This window comes from Miscanthus floridulus, chromosome 7 (assembly GCF_019320115.1).
Source record: "Miscanthus floridulus cultivar M001 chromosome 7, ASM1932011v1, whole genome shotgun sequence".
NCBI lineage: Eukaryota > Viridiplantae > Streptophyta > Magnoliopsida > Poales > Poaceae > Miscanthus > Miscanthus floridulus.
This window is the reverse complement of record NC_089586.1, coordinates 21695973-21711935: the sequence shown is the minus strand read 5'-3', so window position 1 is coordinate 21711935 and position 15963 is coordinate 21695973. Positions and strand designations below refer to the sequence as shown.

Genomic DNA, 15963 nt, shown 5'->3' with positions numbered 1-15963 from the left:
CCTCGACGCGCTCGCCTTAGCAGGCGAGTTCTCCGCGGCGTCCGCCTCGCGAAATGTATGTGGAAAGTTCCGTGAACTCGTTTGGTTTGAGTAGCAACTAATCATCTCGTTTCTATGATTGCTGGGGTCGGAATACGCTACCTAGGTTTTCTGCGCGGGAGCTAATCGTGCACGTTGATCTAGCTTATCAAATCTTAGTATGATGCCTGACACTAGCAGTCCCATGTAATGGTAAACGGTGCTGGTTGTTTTGAGAATTGAGATAGTCGTCGATTTTTTCCCCTATATGCACAGAAATTGTTTCTCCTCTATCCCCCCGTTTCCTGGAAAATGTGCTGTGATGCTTGAGCGTCGTAATTGACAACCATGGTGATTGGTGATACGCATATACTCCCTCTATCCCTGGAAAAACGAATTCCTAACAACTTTAGGACAGAGTAGCAAAAAAGATAAAGATCATACTGCCCCTCATTAAACTGCTGAAACTTAATAGCTCTCTGGTTACCGAGAAGCCTAATTAAGTAGTGTCATTTGGAGGATCCAACAGCAGCGCAGGATAGAGAGGTTGTGTTAAATGCAACCCAGACCACGAGAGAGATTAACGTGGATTGGTGGACCGTTCACCTCTAAAAATCGATTCTTTTGGAGACAAACTTTTAGTCTATAAATTCATTCTTTCAAGGACAGGGACTATATTTTGAGTGGAGAACGTATCAACCGGCCTGAGGCATGGACCATGCAGATAGAATATATTCATCGATCTGCATCGATCTACTCCAGATCAGATGTTTAGCGAAGGCCTCTTGTTGTAGTGTTATTGTCTTGGATATTGACATTGGTACTACACCACGAAGGGGGAATAGCATTTGGGGAAGGCAGAGCGACAGTGCTGAAAAGCACCTGTCATCTTTATCATCAGCTTATGCTATGCTAGGGTCGCTGTTTTATGTGTACCTGGCTCACCAGTCACCACATAACATGGAGTGGTGTCGATCAATATGACAGGAGTAGGAGCTTGAAGGCTTAAAGCGTTCAATGATTGAGACTATGGGCCTGTTTGGCAGGGCTCTGGCTCATCTGAAAATGGCTCCGGCTCTAGCTCCTCTGAAGCTCATATGGAGGAGCTGAAGCCGTTTTGGAAAACGTTTGGCAAAACGGCTCCTTTGCACTAGACGACATGAACCCACAACAAGGAGCTGCGCGAAGCTCGTTTTTTAGGCTTCTCCTACGTAGGCAAAAAATGGCTCCGGCTCTTGACCGGCTCCCCATGCGGAGCCCTTTCCAAAACAGGCGTTTGGCACAGCTCCTGCAAGAGCCGGAGCTGAAGCCCCTGCAAGAGCCCTGCCAAAAAAGCTCTATCTAAGCCTCCAAGCTCTTCCGCCTTTCATATTGAACGCTTTAAGCCTCCCAAAAACCATGACCATAATCAGAATTACTTTCCCCTTGTCACTCCATTTTCCAACAAATCCATACGAAGCATCCTTGCAGTAGACATCATGATTCAGTAGCCTCTTGCAACTGTAACCAACAGAGAAACCCACATTCCCATATGCGCTGCATGCAACAATTTGTTACCAGAACCAGAAGTTAGTGACGATTATCACGAGTGCAATCTGAAGACTATGACATTTGATTTCGGAGACTTGCCTGACAACTTCAAACAATATGCTGAATACATTGAAATTGAGCAGATCTGTGATCATCGCTTCCCTCTCAGTAATGCAAATTAGCATTACAAAGATAGCTAAATAAGACAGCTGGGAGAAGATCCAATTCTCTAATAGTCTTTTCCTTTTGTCTTTTATCTCAGCTCTAGAGTGCTGCTCATCATCTTTGGGGAAAAACGAAGTCTCACCAGGGAGATACCTACAGTGAGTTGGTGGAAAAAATGAATAAGTATTCACCATAACAATCCTCGCAAAAAAAGTATTCGTCATAACAATAGTTTAATGTCTCTGAATAATACTATTTGCTATCTGGTGTGTCCATAGGCAGATAGGTTACAGTCATACTCTATTATCACTATACTAGTCATGAGATATATGTTTTAGTTAAATACAAATATAGTTTGTTTTGTAATCCGTGAACATAGTCAGTAAGAATCACAAACACACAACTTTACTATGCTACATTGCTACTTGTATACGCAAGCAAAGCAAGGATGATTTTTGCTCCAAAGCCTGTCATTTGTACTAAATATTTTTCTGGAGGAGGTAGTCAATCTATGGATTTTTTAATTATGACTATTTTAAAAGGGCATACCCAGTGCAGAGAGCTCCCGCTTTGTGCGTGGTCTGGGGAAGGGTGTCAGTGGCAAGCCTTACCCTCGCCTGTGCAATGCGAGGAGACTGCGACTCAAACCCAGGACCTTCCGGTCACAGGCGGTAAGACTCTACCGCTTGCACCAGGCCCGCCCTTCGTAATTATGACTATTTTCATTCTAAAAAATCTTATGACTCTTTTGGTGGAGTGAGAGTAGTGAAGAGACTTACATCATTACAGTGTACAAGACTAGGATTGCAGAAGAAAGGCTTGACAGATCAACTACATATTCGCCAGCATGCCTTGCATTAGTAGACTGGAAGAGAGCACCTATTATCTTCTCATAGCTGTTCATTTCCCGTAAAGCCTCTGAGCTCCATTCTAGAGAGCAAAATAGTATGGTTTGTGCAATTATGAAGCTGAAAACAGTTGACATCAAATAAACACACTCCTTGCTACTCATAAGATGCTTATATCCAATGGTCTCCGGGTGCTGAAGAATGAAATGATATTCATCTTGTCCAGTTACCTTCTTAAGTGACCACACCAGGAATCTCAAGCATGGGGCAAATAATGTATTTCCAGCTAGTATCTGAGGAATAATTAGCAATAGGAGAATGGATCTCTTCTGAAAGATGATCATGTTCTCGTTTACTGGAGTGAAGGCACAATTTGCCACTGAGGAGACGGCTGAAAATACAGAGAAAATGACAAATCCAATACCCTTTGTCTTCAGAACTCCTTGTGCATCTGGTACGGATATAAGGTAAAGGAAGATAACCAGGGAGCCGCCTAAATTTGACACTAGAAGATAGACCAGCAGTGCATAACCTAAAGATTCAATTGTCTTGGGCTCAACTTGATTTTTTTCTTCCAAGCCGAGTTCAGACACTGGCATTATTACACTGGTGGGAACAGACGTTGCAGAAGTAGTAGATTCGGTATCAACATAAACTGAGTAGCCCTTTCTGTTGGAAGACCCTTTTGTAACAGATTTAGCCCGCATGAAATAAAGATCAAGCATTGAAGTGAATAACTCTCCACCGATCAGCATTAAAATAGTCAATATGCAGAGCTGAGCACTTGAGAAATCCTCCATTTCAACAGTAGCCATGCTAGAGACAGTTGATGCAGATACAGAAGTAAACAATAAGTCTATGTCTTTCAGAGCATCTTGTTTATCTCGTGGCTTGATGATCTTAAGAGCTGCATATCCAGCAAATGAAATCAAGGTAAAATAAGTGACTTGGATGAAGAGTGGATTATTTTGACAGATGAACTGCCAAGAGTATTTCATGGATTTTTGTGCATATTTGCTAAAAGAAATCAACTTGGTGGCTACAGATGAAGAGGAAATTTGGAGGCTATGAACCATCTTTTTAGTTCTTGTATGGATCTAAGCACTGAAACAGAATGTTTTCTGTGCACCCTTGGCTTGAAGAGCTGTACTGATGAGCATGCATTTATAATTTATATAGAGAGACAATGAACCATCTTTTTAGTTCTTGTATGGATCTAAGCACTGAAACAGAATGTTTTCTGTGCACCCTTGGCTTGAAGAGCTGTACTGATGAGCATGCATTTATAATTTATATAGAGAGACAATATTCTCCCTTAATGTGCACCTGTGATGTTTTCGTACATGTATTCTCTATTGGGAAAACGATAAAAATGAACAAGTTGTTGTGATCTGATGTGGGCCATAGTGACTGAAGAATCTTGACTGCTTCACAGATTCAGATTGCTTATCAGAAGGTATCATAAGGTGAAGTGATAAGGAACTGATTCTCAACTTCATTTCTGAAACTATTCACAAGCTGAACTTTACACCCTAGTAACAATTGTACAATGAAGAATCAGAACCTCACTTCGAAGATGTTAAATGTTTCCTCATTTTGTGCTCAGCTTTAGGCTCGTATGAAATAAACTCTTTCCTCTCCCATCTTCAGAGCATATATGTTCACTTAAGCATCAATGAACTTTCATCTTAGTAACTATACATATGTAGTCCTATAAATGGGTATTTGAACTCCTGTTTATGCCAATCCAATTCAGAGCAGATATTTGGTTTGCTCTGGTGGATATGTAGTATGATACCAGCGATTGATTTTTCCTTGAAAACTTTTACCTTTCTCTTTTCCTTAAGCCACACAAAATATCTAGCATAATATATTCCACGTAATTAAATGCTAATTCTTTTCGTGGCTGGTCATCCATGTTAGATGTTGGACCTGGATGGCTGATCGCCTTGCATGACAAGGGCTTCCACATCCTGCAACATGTCCTCACTGGTCACTGCGATCAAAAGGAAGAATCTATCAAGTATCAACCACCTCCTTTTGTCTTGATTTTCAGACGTGTGCTTATTTTCCGTTGGCAAAGACTGGTTTATTATATTTAATTCTTTTGGCTGGATATGTAATTTGTTCTCTGGAATGCTCGACACCATGTTCCACACTAGCATATACTCTGTATGAGGGCCAGGATATATATGCTAGTTTAATCGAATGAGTAGTTTGCATATTTCATTTTGTGCTGTATTCGGCTATGAATGGTTATCACAGAATCCTTCCGGCACCGTAACTCTTAAGTTGCAATCAATTTGCGATAGGAAAATGCTAGCGCGGACGTCCGATGGACACCAGCCTGCACGCCTGACCCTCCCCCATCTCCAACCGTTCGCCCTGCCCCCGTAGGTGCACCCCCCGCCTCCCGCCCTGTCGTGCCCCCCAACTGTCGGCCCCCAGCGCGCCGCACGCCACATCCGCCGGCCACCGGCTCGCCGCGTCCCATTCTCTGGTGCCCCTTGACTCTCCGGACAGCAGGAAACACATGCAACATGAAACACTTGAATGCAACATACGTCTGAAACAGATTAAACATCTGGAATATACACTTGCAACATATGTGTAAAAACATATGCAATATCCAAATAGAACACTTGCAACATGGAAACACTTGCTGCAACATAAGACTGAAACAGATAAAACATTTTGAAACACACTGTTGCAACATATGTGTAAAAACATATACAACATCCAGATCAAAACGCTTGCAACATATGTCTAGAAACAGATAGAACAGTTTGAACAAACACTTGCAACATGCCTCTGAAACACTTACAACATATGCAACATCCCCCGATCTACTTTTGCAACATCCATATGAAACAATTATAACATGCCTCTGAAACGTCTGAAACAATTGAAACATACATTTGCAACATAGGGGAAGAGAGGCCCGGGCCAGTCAATTCCACCCGACGGGGTGGGAGCCGGCGGAGCGGCTGCGCGCGAGCACCACCTAGCACCAGCACCAGCGGCGCGCGCGAGCACCACCACCGCCAGCGCCAACGGCACCAGGCTTGGCTCGACGGCGACGGTGGGGGATGGGGGGCGGGGAGCGCCATGGCCGCCAGGATGAGGGAGCTCGGTTGCCGGGGTGGGGAGGGCACCGCGCCGGGGTGGGGGAGAGCCGTTCACTCCCATGCAACACCGCCGGGCTACCTCCATCGATCTCGCCAGAGGCGAGTGGATCTTGCTGCGTGCTCCATGGATCTCATCGGAGTGGAGGAGAGGGCCGCCAGATCTACGGGCATTGGGGGGGCCCGGTGAAGACGCCGGGGTGGGGGAGGACGCTGGGCGTTGGTGCGCTGCGGCAGGGGATGAGGGACGCGGAAGGGTTAAGGATGGGGAGGAGGAAGCGAAGGGATAAGCTTTTTTAAGATACATGCAGACTGGGAGCAAGCGGCGGGGGTGCAAAAGCCGTCCGACGTTTGTGCGGTCCATCGGACGCACGACGTAGCATTTCCGTTTGTGATATGATGGCACAATTTTGGCTCATTGACTGTGCTGAATTGTTCATGAACTTTCCATGTTCCAGTGCTTCACATACTTGAACCACATAATTCCAGACATTATTAAAAAACACTATTTTTCCTTATACCTTTTTAATAAAGACAGAGAATTGTTCTATATTCCTTTTTTTATTTCCTGGCATGATAATAGCTGTTTTATATCAATCCCATGCTTACATGCATTCGGTACCTCTTAATCGACAAAAAAAAACAATATTTGAGGTATCATCCTGCAGAAAACAGTTAAGTCATGATGATAGACAAAAAAAAAGCTAACTAGTCACAACTGATCTTTTTCAGATTAGACTAATAACCATCTAACCTACTCTTTCCCAAGGTTTTAAATAGCTGGCTAAGCCATTTAGCTTTCTATGTCCGAAAATAGGCTATAGCCGGATATAGCGGGCTATAGGGGCAGCTAATGGCTAACTTGTACATAGAAAAACTTAGTTAAATCTTTCTCAAATAGCTATAGCCGGAGATAGTGGAGGCTATAGCCGGAGATTTAAAACCTTGCTCTTTCCCCATAACTACACGTGTTTTTTTTATCGAATACGCAGGAGAACTGCATATCATTGTATTATAGAGAGGAAACAATTGGCCCGTATACAATACCAGCTCATCCCAGGACCATACATGAGAACATTAGAGACACTTTACAACACAATTACTTGAAAAAGACTTTTAACGACCAAACAACAAGGAAAAGACTCACCCAAAATCACCTACCCTATCTAGTCCGAGAGCTTAAGTTTCTTAGCTCCGGTTAGGCACCAGAGCATATAGTCATCCCTAAATTGTCTAAAAAACTCGCTAATAAAGGGGGAGTCTCCATTAAAGACACAGCTATTACGGTGCTTCCAAAGCAACCATACAGTTAGAATGATGAGGGAATTTGCTCCTTTCCTATACTCCTTACTGGTCATGCAGAATACCTTAACCCACCAAACAACAAAACATAGATCATTGTGTCCAGGAGCTGCACCTCCCAAACCCAAAGGCAACAAAATACTGAACCAAACTTCTCGTGTGAACAAACAACCAGTAAGCAAATGTTGAACTGTCTCCTCCTTTTGATCACACAAATGACACCTCTCTGGGTGTGACAATCCTCCGCGAGCAAGGCGATCTGTTGTCCAGAACAACAAGCCAGATAAAAAACTTACACTTTCCTGGGGTCCATGATTTCCAGATTTGGCGCCAAGGTTCAAAAGTCACTAACCATCGAAATACGCTTTGTATGCCAATTTAGTTGTGAAATCTCTTGAAGCATCAAATTTCCGAACATGTTGATCCCCCCTTCAGACAACCTAACCTCACTAAGACAATCAAATAGCCTGAAGAACTCCATGAAACCAATCATAGTTAGGCCCCCTGGATATCATTCATCCAGGCATTATTCTCTAAGGCTCGAGCTACAATGCGCTTGTTTTTGAGATGGGGCGCACACTTGCTACAATTGTAGGTGCCAAATCACCAATAGAACACCCATGAAGCCAACGATTTGTCCAAAACAAAGTGTTGTTCCCATTACCCACTTGAGATGTCATGGCAATGGAGACTAAAGCCAAAGTGTTAGCATGGCAAGACAGCTCTAAATCCACCCAGGGACGATCTGCCCAGGTTTTTCTAAACCACTACATGCAAAATTGCAAAGTAGCCCCATAATTCAGAACTGGAATCTGCATGCATGGTAGAAAACCACTGCATGCAGTGGTAGAGAACGTTTGGTTATCAAGCAAGATTTGTTTTGCCCATCTAGCACTAACACAAGCCCCGGGAAGCTTGCCAGAGCTGGCTGGGTAGATCTGGCTAACTATGTGTAGCGTGAAAATTTGTTGGAAACCTTGCCTACATGAGAACTGAGACAGCTAGCAAGCCAACCAAACTCATTCAACAGCTTAAGGCGATCCTTGCTCGGCAAGTCCAAGAAAACATGGTAGAAGAACCAAAGGTGCCCTATAATTCTTGAACTTGGTGGAGCTTTGGTGCTTTATATTCATTAAATGTTCTTGCTTCTAGTCAACGTTTAAGGAGCAGCAAATGCACCTTCACTTATTTTCTACAAGCAAAGTGACTGAGCTCCCTCAACAATAGTAAGGTACATTGTCTTATTACGAATCTCGTAACTACGGTGAAGGTGAGCCCGCTTTATCCGGTGCCGCTTGGGTGTTGTTCCTTCGCGCCCTTTTGTCTAGAAGTCTTCTTCTTGATGTCCTAAGCTTCTTGTTTATCTTCTAGGATCTTCCATGCTTCTCTTTCATCTTCCTTTGAGGTGTTGATTGCTTGATCTTCATCTTAACCTAGCTCAAGTCCATCTTTGCATCCCTAGGACTAAATACCTTGTATAGTAGAAAACAATGTTAGTCCTAAAGGCTATGTTGGCATTCCACCACCAAAATCACTACTAGGCCTTTTTATGGTCTATATATGTTCCTTACAAGATCCCTGCTTGACAAATCCAGGCGAGCGTAGTAGAAGAACAAAAGGCGCCCTGTAATCCTTGAACTTGGAGCTCTGATGCTTTATATTATCCATTAACAGTTCTTGCTTCAAAGGAGGGAGCATCGCTTCATGTTTGTTGCCACGAATTATTTTACAAAGTTGACCGAACTTGTACCTTTGAAGAACATGACACACAAGAAAGTAATTGAGTTCATCACTAACCATATTATTCATAGGTTCGGTGTCCCTCAAATTTTAACTATGGGTCAAGGAATGTCTTTTGTGTCAAAAGAAGTGCGAGAGTTTGAAGAATCATATAAGATCAAGCTAATGGCTAGGCTGAATTAAGCAATATGACTTTGATCAAGCTTGTCAAGGAAAAGACTAAGGACAATCCTAGAAGATGGCATGAGGTTTTGTCTGAAGCTTTATGGGCTCATCATATATCTAGACATAGTACTACTAAAGTTACTCCTATGGACAGGAAGTTGCGTTGCATGGCAAGGTGAATTTGGTGCATATAGGTTAGCTAAACAAAATGGTCTATTTGCTGCCATGTATCATGAGCTCGATGAGATGTCTGATTAAAGAATTAAAGCCCTAAGGCTGTGTTGGAATGTAGACATTGGGGCTTAGGAATTGGAATTGGCATTGGATAGCACCAAATGCCGCTGTTTGGATGGCCTAGACTTTGGAATTGGAAATAAACTTCAATGCCAAGGGGTATTCGCTACAACCATGCCCCCTCACCCGCAATACGGAGCCGTGACCCTCCGTATTGGGGGGAATCGGAGCCGCGACCCTCTTCTTCTCCCTTCGCTCGATCGCATGGCACACCTGCCTCCGCCCGCTCGCTTGCAGGCCGGCGCACCTCTTCTTCTCCCTCCACTCGCTCGCACGGCGCACCTCCGTTCGCTCGCTCCACGTGCCGGCGCACCTCCATCCGCTCGCTCGCACGGCCGCCGCTCCACAAGCCGACGTTGCCTGCTCCGCCTGCACGCCTCCCTCTCCTTCTTCCCTAGGTACGGCAAGTGCCCGCCGGTCAAGGTCGCCACCCCCGACGCCTCCCTCTCCTTCTTCCCCAGGTCCAGCAGGTGCCCACCGGTCAAGGTTGCCGCCCCCGATGCCTCCCTCTCCTTCTTCCCCAAGTCCGGCAGGTGCCTGCCGGTCAAGGTCACCGCCCCCGATGCCTCGCTCTCCTTCTTCCCTAGGTCCGGCAGGTGCTCCTATAGGAGTGTCGGGGTGGTGCGGTGGAGAGGAGGAGGAGATGGGTCAATTCTATGCACATCCAAACAATAGATTTGGTATTGTGAGTCATTTCCAATACAAGGCTAATTTGGTATTGGTACCAATTCAATGCCAACATCTTCAATATCTACATCCAAACAGACCATAAAGGATATTGAGAGGGACAAAGCTCGTGTTGCCCAAGCCTACAACAAGAAAGTTAAAAGCGAATCATTTCAAGTTAGGGATTCGGTGTGGAAGACCGTTCTACCATTTGGGAGAAGAGCAATAAGTTTGACAAGTGATCTCCAAATTAGGAAGGTCCATATAAAGTGATCAAAGTAGTATTCGGGAATTCTTATATGCTAGAGACATTGCAAGGTGATCCTCTTTCAAGAGCAACCAACTGGAGGTATTTTAAAAAAGATTTCTAAAGTGTTTGACAATAAGTCTAAGTATTGTCCAAACAATGGTCGACATACATATATCGCCCTTAGGAGAAAAATAGTTGATGAACTTAACATCATTGCTATTGTTTTCATGTGTTTTTAAACTCACATATGCTTGGATTAAAAATAGAAGGGCATACGTTGACAGTATGAGATCGGGGCGGTCAAAGATAAACAAAGAAATCAAATCCTAGAAAAACCAGCCCAAGCTGGTCTGTACTGGGCACTGTGCATGGGCTAAAGAAACCGGCCTAGGCAGGTTTGGCAAGGTTGTTACTGGTGGTTGGAAAAACTGGTCCGAGCCGGTTTTGGCTATCCAAGTCAATTTTAACCCTAATTCGATGGGAACTCGTCCGATCTCGTAGGAAACTTGTAGTGTCATGTGAAATAGGTTTCCTACTAGGATAAGCTCACCATGTCTATGTATATTAGAGAATCACAGCTGATTGAGTTAATCATACACAATCGTTCCGACAAAAACAATCTACTACTACCCTTCTCCTACCTCAAGCTCTTTCAACCTTTTGTTGTTTAACACCTCTCTACGAGATTTGTTGGTGTTTTAGGTTGCCTTGCCAATCTTAGGACACCCTTGTGTGCTTCTCCCCGACGTGTCTTACTAGGAGTTGTTCATAGGTGTTTTAGGTGAAAAACGAGCGCTAAAACCCAGATCACTGGTCGGCCTTGCCGTGTGCGGCCTCGGACGATCTAAGCCCTTTGTGTGTGATCGAAAGTCTTCTATCACTTCCAACAAGAACAAAAATAAAATAAAATTCAAGCACGCTAAAGTGTTTAACATCTTGATGAGTCTGAAAACATTCTTCCTCTCTTTTATTCATGTCACAATTAAGAAGCATTTTATAAAACTCTATATATGATCCATTTGTTTAAACGACCCATTTAGACTGTAGTCTCTTCTAGCTAGACTCCTTGCTCATAGTGGAGCAGCTTGAGGGCGAGTAGTCGATCATGTACTAGGCTGCTGCGACGCTCGGTGAGAAGGCCATCGGGGCAGAGTGCGGCGACACCGAGTACGAGTAGTCGCCGTCGGACCTGATGAAAGCTTCGGATCCACACTTGTCAGCGCGGTCGTCCATTAGCATCTGCTGGCATCGGCACTCGGAGCTGCAGAAGGCTTTCTCCCCTCTGCAATTTGAGGCCAAGGATAATAAACATGTAATCAGTATTTAAGGAATTGATCTTTTCAGCTGCTTGTTAGTATGAGTATGATAAAGTCTCGATAGTTGAGATAGTAGAATGAGGCTCTGTTCGCTTTCCCCGGAACGACCCTAGAAGACACCTTGAAGAAATTCTGGCCGGAATTGTTACTTAATTTATTTATTTCTTTCGGAACACGCATTCACGTGAATTTCATTAAAAAGAACCAAGAGTGCCGAAGAAACAACGTACACGATGCGACTATGAGAGAACCCATAGTGTAGGATACAAAAAACCACAGAGCGAGTGGTTTAGAACGAAAAACACAAGTCAAAGCAAGAAGTGCGGAAGGGAAGGGCCCTACACCACAACCTAGCTAGCTAGACCTGCAGTTAAAGATAACGACGCGAAGGCTGCCAACAAGGGAGGTGAAGCCTCGGTGGCAAAGCATCCACCGGAAAGAACGCGGCAAACTCCGCGAGCACAACGCGGCAAAGCATCTGCGGGCTGGTAGCGACTATGGCGGCAAAGCATCTGCCCAGGCAGCAACGACGGCAAAGCATCCGTTGAGTATCCGCAAGCGGCCAGGTAGCCGCTGCAAAGAAGATGACCAACGACAGCAAAGCATCCGTCGAGATGATTGTAGCAACACCAACATCCAAGGTGGACAGACCAACGCAAAGAGGAAGCTAAAGCATAGGTAGGCACAACACAACTAGGAGCAGCTCCGGCGAGAGGAACAGAAGTGCTCCAACGAAGCCTACAAGAAGGGAATGACATCCCCATACATCAACAACGTTGAACAGAGAGCACAACAAGGACTTTCGTCCCAGGACCGCCCCAACGACCTGCATTACGAACACATCTTTCGACGAACATCTTCAAGAAGTTGGATGGCACAGACTGTACCACCGTCGCCGACCCGAAGTGAGAAGCGAGACAGAGTTTTCACCCAAGACTTTGTTCGAACATGGCCGCTAGGGCGATCCTAGCAAAGTAGCGGGCCGACCCGGCACAGGAACATATCATGAAGGCAGGGGCAGGTCCAGCACCAACGATACTGGCCAGCGACCCAGGAGGCCGCAGGCCCCGGCCGTCGAAGCATGGCCAAGGCAGCTAGCAGCCAGCAGTAGGCACCCTGCCCGGCCGCAGCCAAATGGCCCCGGCGAGAAGAACCGGCCGCAGGCAGCCGCCCGTTGCCATGCCAGCGCACAGCTAGCCGCAACGCGCCCACTCCGCTACCGCCGGCTAGCCAAATCCGACCGCCGCTGTCATCGGCGCCGCCTCTGGCTGCCCGGATGGCGCCGTCGGCCGCCATCGTTGAGGTGAAGGGCAGGGCGCCCCCCAAAAGCCAGATCCGGCCCCAGGGTCCGGATCCGGCCGACCACCAGAGGGGGGCTCGACGTTGTAGAGCCAAGGCGCGGACGCGACGGAGCCCCACTCCGCGGCGCACGTAGCCACGAGCGGAAGCGCCATGAGCGCGCCCAGCCACGTGCTCCAGCGGCATGGCGAGGCTCGCCATAGCGGGCGTACAGGCATCCTAGACCGCCCCGCCGGCCGACCGGCCTACCGGAGTAGCAGCGCGGCCACACCCGTCGTTGCTGCAGATCCGGGGAGGGTGAGGCCAGATTCGGCCCGGGGGCCCCGGATCTACCCCGCCCGCCTACCTGCTCGCCGGAGAAGTAGAGGTAGAGAAGGAGAGGTGGAGGAGAGGAGGTAGGAGAATGGAGGTGGGGAGGGGGGAGAAGGTGGTGGTGCCGCGACGAGGCCGCCGTTGGCCGCCGCCGTCGAACACCAGAGAGGGCGGCGGCAGCAGCGGCGGTGGATGCGATGGTGGGGGACGGAGCGGCGCCGGGGTGTCGCCCCCGAGTCGCTAAAGGGAGCTCTCGGGTGAAAGGAAGGGAAGGGGCTTTGCCGCGGTGCTACTGGCACATGCCACGGGTGCTCGTGGTGCCATTGCTATACACGACTTGTTACTTAATTTATATGAACTTTCATTAGGCGAAATCAATCCTAGCGTCGTTCTGGTCGTTCTGCCATAACCGAACGAGCCCTGAGAGTTTTGTTTCACTCAATGAATACAAGCCTATATTCTTGTTCCTTTGGGTTTAAACTTTGGAGAGAAAAAAATATTTTCTCAGGATAATTATATGGGAGCACTAAGGAATACTACTAATTATTGATGTAGGTTATTAGATGTACTGGCATATAGTACCTGAAGTATTGCAGTAGCTGTCTAATAAAATACTACTGCAGCACATAGACAAAACTATGCTTTTGTCCTCTAGGAAGACCATACTTGGGCATCTCTTTGATAAAAAGGGAAAGGACGATGAATTGTATAAAACTGCACGAAAATCGTGAATCGACTCTAGTTGTATTTGATTATTGTAGTTTCAAATTCACACCTATAATAATTAATAATTAACTTATTAGGTGCTACTTCTCTCTGTTTTATATTGTAAAGGTTTGTTTTGCTTGGCTTCTTCTCAAGTGAGCCACTTTTCAGCTCCCGTTCATGCTTCTCTACTGTTCACAAAGAAAACGGCTCATCCTCAGCATTTGGTACGACTCCTCCACACAAGCTGCTTCTTGAGCCGTGCCAAATAGATCCTAAATATTTAGCTTTTTTAAGTGCATAATTTTTATTGTGTACCTAGATATACTAGGTTATATTTAAATGTGTAGTAAAGACTATTTAGATCCAAAATAGTTTAACTTGTAATTTGAAAGAGAGATAATACGTAGCAGTCGTTGACACGTTATTCACATGAGCAATAGGCAAGCATGATTTTAAAGTTATTTTGAACAAATAATGAGTTCTAGTAAGCGCACCATACTATGAGTGCTAAATTACTCTGAGTTTCTGAGAAAAACTCTTCTCTTAGTAAGCGCACCATTGGTCCTGTTTGGCTTGCTGAATCTTGGCTGTTGGCTGAAAAATACTGTTCTGGCTGAATTGTTGTGAGAGAAAAACACTATTCCGACTGAAAAAATCAGCTGAACAAATCGAATAACGGAGGCGTCGAGAAATTAAATGAACGAAAACGGTGCACACACACCTGTACATGTAGATATCGAGCCCATCAAGCCTCTTGTCACAGAGGCAGCACCGGCTCAGGAAGTCGGGCGCCGGCGCCGGCGCCTCGTCGTCGGCTTCCACGAGCCAGCCACCACCGTCGCCGAAGCCAAAGTAGACCCGCTTCCGGACGCTGCCGCCGCCAGCGCCGGCCACGTGCGTGATGACGCACGTGTAGCTCTCGTCGTCCTCGCGCGCGCGCCGCCTAGCCGCGGCGCCGATGGCGATGGGCTCGGCGCCGGCCCCGGTCAGGCAGGAGTGGCTCATGGCCGCGACGATGCCCAGCCCGACGCCGCCGCCCTCGTCGAAGCTCCGCCTCCGCGGCGGCCTCGGGTCCGCCGGGGAGTTGTTGTTATTCGACCCGACGAAGACCGAGAGGAGGTTCGCCAAGGACGAGGACGCCGTCGTCAGCTTGGCCACAGAGCCCCGCTGCCGAGTCGCCGCCGCCTCCTGCTCCGCTGCGGCCGGCTCATGCAACCACATCATGCTCGCTCTCTTGCCTGTGACTCTGAGTAGTGGAGAGAGAGACAGAGATGGGAGAAGAGCCTGTTACATGCTCAATCTCTCTCTCATCTCTGCTCTCCACTCCCGTCTCTCTCTCTCTCAAGAACACTAATGGTGGTGGAGAGGCGGTGGTGGTGATGGTGGGAGGAGGATTATAAAGAGGAAAATGGGGAAGTGGGGCAGTTAGGAAATGGTTTTGTGAAAGATTAGTAGTAGTAGTGGGGGGTTTTGCATGTGGGAGCTGAGCTAGCTCATTTCTTCATAATTGCAGAATATTCCCTAATGTTTTTTTTAATGCAGTGAAATCAGGACTTGTCCTAGTTTAGTATTTCCGAGAGCTTTTCAAGATACTACATGGTTAAAAATTGGACCGGTTGATCGTTGTCTCTTTGTTAGCCAGGAACACAATTCTGCATATCGATCGACCAATGCTTGTCATATATAAATTAGTTCAGTTTGTACATGTGTGACTTTCTGCTGATAGATGTACCATTTAATTTGTGTCGTCATTGTATGAATGAATGAAGTGTGTGGTTGTGTGCACAGATGGATCTAGATATCATGTGCAATGCAGGAAAGTGTTATGCAGAGCTTGTTTGTTTATAGCCTTTGCTGACATGTTCAACTTATACATACATACATCCAAACTTGCTTTTAGGCCGTTCCGCTGAACTTTCGTCTGGCTGCATGTTCCTGGAATGAAGAGTACAGTACTTGCTGCATATGGTTGGTTGGTTTGTGATTTGTTAGCATGAAGTGAACAAAGAAAAAAGGAAGTTTGTTACTGCGATAATATATGCTTCTTCTCTCTCATAATCACCTTTCGTGTAAATACATTAATTATTTATGTGTTGGGAAAAAAATGACCACTCCTTTTCTTGATACTCTGCCACTACTAGGGTACTGTACTATTTCTTTGTTCTTGAGATAAAAAGGGATTGATGAACTTTCTGAAAGCACTTGGTGAGAGTAATTAAGAAATG

General features: G+C 46.1%; 2 protein-coding genes across 3 annotated transcripts; both read right to left on the bottom strand.

Moving 5' to 3' along the window:
* Nucleotides 1–709: 709 nt before the first annotated feature.
* Nucleotides 710–3587, bottom strand: LOC136462795 (cation transporter HKT1;3-like). Its single transcript, XM_066461846.1, has 3 exons — nt 2493–3587; nt 1648–1866; nt 710–1554 (listed from the first exon to the last, which is right to left on the bottom strand). The coding sequence occupies exons 1-3, from the start codon at nt 3557–3559 to the stop codon at nt 1356–1358; spliced, it is 1485 nt and encodes a 494-aa protein (XP_066317943.1). The 5' UTR covers nt 3560–3587; the 3' UTR covers nt 710–1355.
* A 7458-nt stretch (nt 3588–11045) lies between these two features.
* On the bottom strand, nt 11046–15348 carry LOC136466707 (FCS-Like Zinc finger 12-like). Of its 2 annotated transcripts, none has more exons than XM_066465198.1 (2): nt 14460–15308; nt 11046–11385 (listed from the first exon to the last, which is right to left on the bottom strand). In XM_066465198.1, the coding sequence occupies exons 1-2, from the start codon at nt 14960–14962 to the stop codon at nt 11214–11216; spliced, it is 675 nt and encodes a 224-aa protein (XP_066321295.1). In that variant the 5' UTR covers nt 14963–15308; the 3' UTR covers nt 11046–11213. The 2 variants fall into 2 exon arrangements, with proteins under 2 accessions (XP_066321295.1, XP_066321297.1); XM_066465200.1 differs by lacking the exon at nt 11046–11385 and adding an exon at nt 14236–14332 and having other exon boundaries at nt 14460–15348.
* Nucleotides 15349–15963: the final 615 nt, after the last annotated feature.

Excerpts from the sequence above, each read along its gene's own strand:
- LOC136466707 (XM_066465198.1), bottom strand. The coding sequence starts at position 14,962 with ATGATGTGGTTGCATGAGCCGGCCGCAGCGGAGCAGGAGGCGGCGGCG. Across the intron at positions 11,386-14,459 it reads CTCGATATCTACATGTACAG|AGGGGAGAAAGCCTTCTGCA; the intron begins GTGTGTGTGCAC and ends CTCAAATTGCAG.
- LOC136462795 (XM_066461846.1), bottom strand. The coding sequence starts at position 3,559 with ATGAAATACTCTTGGCAGTTCATCTGTCAAAATAATCCACTCTTCATC. Across the intron at positions 1,867-2,492 it reads GTCTTGTACACTGTAATGAT|GTATCTCCCTGGTGAGACTT; the intron begins GTAAGTCTCTTC and ends AACTCACTGTAG. Across the intron at positions 1,555-1,647 it reads ATATTGTTTGAAGTTGTCAG|CGCATATGGGAATGTGGGTT; the intron begins GCAAGTCTCCGA and ends TGTTGCATGCAG.